Raw genomic sequence first — 7,552 nt, forward strand, 5'->3', positions numbered from 1 at the left:
GGTTGGTCGAGACTTGTTGTGGCAACAGCTTTATTTTGTTTCCAGCTAACTCTTACTCTTCATATATCAATTATTTCTGAGGAAGGTAATGATATACCTGATGACTGCCACAAATAATAGTTGTCTGGCCAGTTGGAGAAAGCCTAACCTAATCTGCTTATCTACCCAGACCTCAGAAAAATTACCGCGTTAATACCCGACACAACCAACCAGTTCTCTCCCTTGACACTGCCCTTCCCCCAGCAGATGCCCATGCAGGAAATCGTAAAGTTTAAAAAAAAAAAAATCCAAATATTTCTCCCTTTGTGACCTTGCTGGAGTACTTGGTGTCTGTGTCTGAAAGACTCTTGCTTGATTTTTATGGTGTATATTTTCTTGATGTTATTTTCATTATTTCTTTAGTAGAGTAATGTCTGCATTTGTAATTGAATATTGATTATTTATTGTCCCAAACAGTTTGACATTCACCCAATGATCCTGACTGTGCAGATGGACATGCGTCAGAAGCATCGCCTACCACATGCTCTCGTAGTTGCTTTTATTGGTAAGTTACAAACAACTCGCGTACACTTTTCATATAAATTATTACATCAGGAATTCTGCATGGTCCACTAACTGTACAAATGCTGCCTTGATGTTCCTGCTGTGATTTTATTTATCTTATAGTGATATTATTCTTCACATAAAATTTACTGATTGTTTATATTATATGGCTGTGGTGTCCTTGTGTGACAGGGTGTGGCGGAAGATCAACCGATCTGCGCGATGTTTCATTTCATTTGGGGTTGATACTGCTTCAGTTTGGGAGTGAGCGAATGTTTGACCCCAACGATACAAGATGAAACATATCACAGTCAGTTATTGTGTTACAGGCAGTGTGTGTCTGTTTGTGAGTCTCTCTGTTGCTGCCTTTGTTATCTTGGGGTCATCTGTTAAGGCCAACATCCTCAACAACCTCTCTGCCGGTCCTCTTCTATACGTCAACATGGCCATTGTCTCCATGCAGGTAAGGGAGGCAGGGCAGTATACTGTACATGATAGGGAAGTATATATGACAGTGGAGTATACATGTAGGTAAGATAAGGGAGGCAGGCACAGGAGTATACTTGTACCTTTATAAATACTGTATTGTACAGCATCGTGTGTCTTGTAAGTTACTGTGTACTTGAGCATCACAGTATGGTTGACAAGAGCTATATTTCAGCTGCTCCTCTGCCTGGTGCTCGGGATCAACACACTTTTCCAAGACCTTGAGAATTCCCTTCATATTCCTGACGGTGAGTAGTGTGTGTTGACTGACACTTTCATTTGTTTTGGTATCATGTTGGTCGTTTTGGTTACTTTCTTTGTAACCAATACTAAAATAATAACGTTTAGTCACAGCTGAGTATCATGTAATGGTAATAAGCAAGTTGTTTCTGGCTACTAGTATTTTCATATTTAAATGTTCCAAAAACTGACGGCTCAATCTATGTATAAAGAAATTGCAGGTACACTACCGATTTTCCGGGAACTGATGGTCCAGCACCTTGTTTAGTGCAGAAAAAATTACGAGAAGGCCCTTGAAATTCCCGCAACTGCCAGACTAGTTGTTTATACTGCAGTTGTTGCGGGTGATCCCTCGATTTTGTGCGATTCTCAGCTCATTTTGCTTACATTTAACCCTAGGTGTGACTTCTGAGAAAGATGCAAGTGTCAGTGATGGTGTCAAGGGTAAACGCCAGTCCATATCGATACAAGATAATTAATAATCCTGTTTCATTGATACTAATAAACTTGTATCATTTATACTAATGTCTTTCATTTAAGCATTTAATTCACATTTAATTTACATTTAATATTTAAGTTTCTATCAGTCTATGGTACTTTAGAGACACGGGAGGTGTATAATTAGTGGGTCACAGGTGTATTGTTGAATTATTACTGCGTTACCTTGGTTGGTCCGGCAAAATGAGTAATCCGGCAAGGCTTTAGAACCAAGGGTGCCGGAAAATCGGTGGTGTACCTGTATTTAACTTACTTAGCAACCTAATTTACCAGATGTCCATCCACTAGAGGTGGCCATGCTGAGGGAAGGACACCAGTGGTCTAAGTAGGATCCCTCCATTGCTCTTGAAAGTCTTGTCAAAGACTATTCTGTACTGTGCTTTACTTACCCACAGTATTTCTGATCTAGCTGTTGCTTTATGCTCTTAAAACACATTTTCAGAGTTTGGTTGGCGACGCATCTGTCTCCGCACAACAGTCATGCTACTCGTTCTTTGTGTGTGAATCTATTCCACATTTTGCTGTTGCTATTGAGCTGGTCGGCGGTCTTCTTGTCACACCCTTTATATTTATCTTCCCTCCAGCCTTCCACATCCTTATTAAGGCGAGTTTATTTTATAATCTAGTCTATAGAGAAATGATAATAATTAACATGTTTGATCCTACGATCCATTATGATGCTGTAAACCCCAGAGTTTCACATTCTTTAGGTATATTTAACAATTATTTACAATTTTAGAAAAAACTAAGAAACTTCAAACTTGTTGTACATAGTTTCAATGATGTAAATGTTAAGTTCTCATATAAGTACCGAATGTTGCCTAGGTCAAGCCTCCTGACCAGCAAGTAAATTAGTTCTGTTCTTTCTCTATTTATGCTTTAGTAACATTGCTCCATCAGTGACTTGGAGAAACATCTCAGAAAAGGTGAAAATAAGACAAAACTGGCAACTGCTGAATTAAATTAGACCCAGATTACAGTAATGAACACAATGCTCCTCTGTCTTAGTCTTGGGGTGCAAAAAATAATATTAACATACTGAATATTGATGTTTGAGTCATTGTCATGTGTTTATATATATATTGTACTACAGAAAACAAGGCATTGATTGGTTACTTGTACATGGCAGTGAGCATTAAGACTACTGGCTTGGGTGAAGTCAAATGAAAGGGGTTCTCAAGAGGGTGAGTGGACTGACTTGACTCCAAGCATCCCTAGCTGGTGCAAAATAGTGAGGGTTTACAGCACGTTGGGCTATATTCTGGCAGATGGTCCTGTGGATCACGTATCTCAGCAATATAATGGGATTCCTTACTGCAACCCTTTCAAATATTTTACAGCATAAAGCTAGTGGCCGTGTGGATGTGAGAGACGTTGTGTTAGCTGCCAATATCATGTGTCTGGGAGCTATTGGATGCATCGCGGCAACTGTTGAGAGCTTTACTCAGGTGGTCAAGCTGAAGGACTTTGCTCCCCCATGTTATATCAATATCACTACAGCTTCAGCTATAACAGATTCAACAGGATTTCCTCATCCATAACAGATTGTTCTCATGAGTGAGTATTTGATGTTTGGTCATATTTCAACGTCTCTCTTAAGCTTTTGGGGAATATCATCTGTGCGGCTAAATTATAGGAAATGTCAGAGAAATACACTAGCACTAAGAAAAATATACCCAGGATATTTTGCCATCTTTTTTTTCCCAAAGAGCTGCAAGTACTGTATTAAGTAAAACGTCGATATAACACGAGATACGTTCCAAGAGAGGTCACTTTAAACCGAATTTGCACTAAATCGAAGTGTTGTTTCTATGGAATAATTTAGTTTGGTACTTGAGAGAAACACAAAATACTAAAAAGACTGAGAGTCTACCCAGATGCAATTCAGCCCATCTCCTAGAATAAACAAATATTGTTTTTTGTAGTATTATGTTAAAACAAACACTCATAAATCAACACAGCTAAAATTAAGGGATGCGAAATGGTCTGTTTACTAGCGATCAGCTGATGTTAGAGGGTGGTCACACTGGCGCCGCACATTGCCCGCCTCTCGTCTGACTCACCAAGCTCTTTCACTTTCCTCTCAACTTATTTTTAATTACTTTATTTTATCTAAAATAGATTTTCACTCAACTTTAGTTAAGCAATTCATTCTCTGAAGATGCAGAGCTCAACCCGACCAGGTCATTGTCCACATCACTGCCCAAATTGGCACACCACATTTGAAGCACCATTTCCTTGCTGCGGGGCTTCCAGCACCTTGATTTTCTGCTCCAGTGTAATTGCCTGCCTTGATTTCTTGGTCTTTGGGAATTTTTTTTTTTTTTTTTATTATTTATTGGGCACTCCCCTACATCCTTGTGTAAGGTGAAGCACAGAAGCATTTACAGTGCCCAACAGGGAAGCATGCTAAGTTCATGCTTGTCTTTATGTCTCACGAGTTAAGGGCGTAGAAGCCTGAAGAGTCAAGGGCATAGAATCCTGAAGAGTCAATGGTTTATGTCATCAAGCTATTGGAAGCTCCAACAACTTGTCCCTGAATACGAATTCGCAACTTTCGATTTACAACAGGTACCTACTTAACTGCTAGGTGAACAGGGACTAATGGGGGCTAGGAAGTATGTCCAAACAACTTCCACCAGCCCGGGAATTGAACCCGTGACATCTCGCTTGCGAAGGCAAGAGCGGTACCACTCTACCACCAGGACCCCCAGATCTTTGGGAATGATGTGGTAGCTGGCCTTTTGGACATAAATGCGATGGTTGATGCACGTGGTAGAAGGAGATAGTGTCTCATAATACGTTCGTTCACTAGAGCATCAGTGCGAGAACTAAGGATGCGTGAGAGTGTGAGAGGGTGGCGGGCAGCCATGTAGCCTGCCCAGAAACGCGTCTGGTAGGTAAACATTAGGCGCGAATTTTAAAATAGTGTGTATTTCCATATGATGCTCCAGAATGACTCACATAAAATAGGAAAGATTCGCTTTAAATTAATACATTGTCCTTAATTGTGGGTGTCACTTTAAATCAATAATTTTAAATTGAATCGCTTTAAATCGACATTCTACTGTATTAGCTCAAGTGATTATTTTGCTCCCAGTAGGGTATTAACCCCACTGAACATTGTAAAGTGTGTCCAGATTTTTTTATCAAATTGCACACTTTCACTTTGTCAAGAGTACAAAGCCTCATGGCTACTAAATTGAGGAAATTGTAGGCCTCCCAACTTCCTTCCCTCATTGTCTCTCAATAGCTTCTCAACCACGATGCAGTGTACACGCTGCTCCTCACCACTCATCCTCCTGCCTTCCTACTACCCTCCACTTGTCCCCCTCAGCATTGCCCACTCTTCACAATGGGATACTGTATAGAGGCAGAGTGAGGGAATTTTGAACATTTACTCTAATAACACAACTGTATCACAATATGCATAAAATTACAAAAAAAATCTACAGCTGTTCACTCCCTCACTAACATTACCTCAGGTGCAGTAGCTAGGAAACTGTGCACATTCCAACATTCTGTCCTATCAACATTGTGCCTTAGAATTGTCCCAGAAATACAAACTAAAGTTTACTGCACGTAGCTGATCACTGTGTATAAAATACAGTAAATATTGAATATTCTCTGATTTTTTTAGGAAATTCGGAAAGCAGTTTATGGGAAGTGAAGGTAGTTTTACCCTCAATGTATCATTACAATAAATAATATTTCATGAATTATGATGATGTTTATGTTTTACCAAGAGATTCACCTCAAGAAGCAGGGATTGTCAACCCGTTCAAGATCTGAGAACACTAGAGGTCTGGGGTCGAGCATAAAGGGTTGGTAAATATTTAAATTTTGCAAATCCAGAAACCAAGAATACCAAAAGTTTACTGTACTGTATTGGCTAAAGGTTTGTAGTATCAACAGTATTTAAAATTTGTGGTAATATCAAAATAATAATTAAAACTTTTTTATCAAGAATAAAGTGTCCATGAATATTAAACATGGGATCGACTGTACATTCTAAAATTAAGGTATACAGTAAATTAAGTACTGTACATATAAAATTTAGATTTATTTAAATACAAAAAAGTTTAATGTACCACAAAAGTTACCAATTTAACTGGTCTAAAAACTTAATAATACTCTTTGAACTACCGGGTAATTGTTACAAACAAAATACATATAACCTAAAATTTCTTAATAGAGTACATTAAAACTATTTTCTCTACTAATGTACTTTACTGAGAAAAATCAGTCAGAGTTACTTTCTTCACTCAAATTCAAGACGTGAGTGGCTGCTTTCTTTTCTTTTAAAGGATTATAAGTCTTATCTTCACAATCACTTTCATCAATAGAAATGTACCCCTCATTTTCTCCATCACTTTCTTTGTAAGTTTTGATCTTTTGTTTGGCAGATCTGCGGGACAACCTCCTACAGCCCGCCTTACCCAGGTCTGGTTCAGGGGTTGTGGAGCGGCTGGTTGATCGACTTGTTACATGCTCCTCACAGTCTGATGGTTCCTGTGCTTGGCTTTTCTTTCTTCCTTTTCCAGATTTATTTTTTACTTGTCCCTGCTTCTCACCGACAGTGTAAAAGGGATCGGAAAATGGAACACCAACGTGGGAAGACGACGGCCGAGACTGTCTCTCTTCGTCGCTGTCATCACTGAGGTCAGGGTTGGCGGTAACCGTTTTATTTCCCCACTGGAGAATAGCTCGAATCTTTGCTTTCTTCTCCTCAACGTCTGATTCACTTTCCTCGTTGTCTTCTTCAACTTGTTCCGTCTTAACATCTTTACCTGTCGTGTTCTCAGTTTTTCCCTTTTTGCTTACAACTCTCTTGATGCTATTTTTTGTCTTCATTGTTCTCTTTCTACTTTTCTTGGCCATCTCCACAACATTGGAACTCAGATCAATGTTAAGATTTCTAACCTGATGTGTGATGAGAGGAGGTCTAACAGCGTCGATGTCTTCTTGTTTTATCTTTCTCCTTGGGGTGTCTTTTTCCTTTGCTTCCGATGTTTTCTTGGCCGTCTCTGTCTCCTTCTGGTCTTCTTCCTCGTCAGATGGAGCCACGTTGCCGTACATTTCTCTCACTCGCTCCTTCACCAGCATTCCCTGTATTAGTTTCTTCCAGTTGTCGTAAATTCTCTTCTGTCTCTTCTCCTCTGCCCTTTTAGCTTGTTCAATTTGCTCCTAAAAAAAAGTAGAAATTCACTTTACAACCTTGATAGTGTACATCAGTTCACACCGAGGAAATGCAGCACAATACAGGGGATTGAAATAAGTACAGACAGAAACCCTCAAATTCAGATATTTTCTTCCCTGGTGAATTCAAGTATTGTACTGTACAGGAAAGCCTCGAATTGTGACAATTCATAATGTATTTAAAACCCTGGTTAATTTAGGGCCTGATTCAGTTTACAAAATTATTTTATTCATATTTATGACAAAAATAGAAGAAAAAATATAATAAAATTACATTTTCATATGAATAATAACTAATATACTGTACAGTAGTGTACACATATTACTGTACAGTAGTGTGCACATATTAAACATAAAATAACAAAACTTGCACACGGACCATGCCGGGCTGGTGACCTCACTAACAGTCACTGCTTGGTGACATTTGCCAGTCCAGTAGTAGTAAGATCATATACAGTATAATTGTTGTTTAATTGAATAAATAGCTCAATGCCTTTATCAGATGTAGTATTAAAAATTATTACTGGTATTATTATATTTATATAACGTTTGAAAGAAACTACTGTATTGGTCAAATAACACTTTA

The 7,552-nt window shown here is 38.7% G+C and overlaps 1 protein-coding gene across 1 annotated transcript; it reads left to right on the top strand.

Annotated features, from left to right (window-relative positions):
* The first annotated feature begins 1,686 nt into the window (after positions 1 to 1,686).
* On the top strand, positions 1,687 to 3,308 carry LOC121858853. The gene is made up of 3 exons (XM_042355510.1): positions 1,687 to 1,713; positions 2,210 to 2,371; positions 3,108 to 3,308. The coding sequence occupies exons 1-3, from the start codon at positions 1,687 to 1,689 to the stop codon at positions 3,306 to 3,308; spliced, it is 390 nt and encodes a 129-aa protein (XP_042211444.1).
* The last annotated feature ends 4,244 nt before the right edge of the window (positions 3,309 to 7,552 follow it).

Source organism: Homarus americanus, unplaced genomic scaffold, assembly GCF_018991925.1.
Source record: "Homarus americanus isolate GMGI-L3 unplaced genomic scaffold, GMGI_Hamer_2.0 scaffold15421, whole genome shotgun sequence".
Taxonomy (NCBI): Eukaryota; Metazoa; Arthropoda; class Malacostraca; order Decapoda; family Nephropidae; genus Homarus; species Homarus americanus.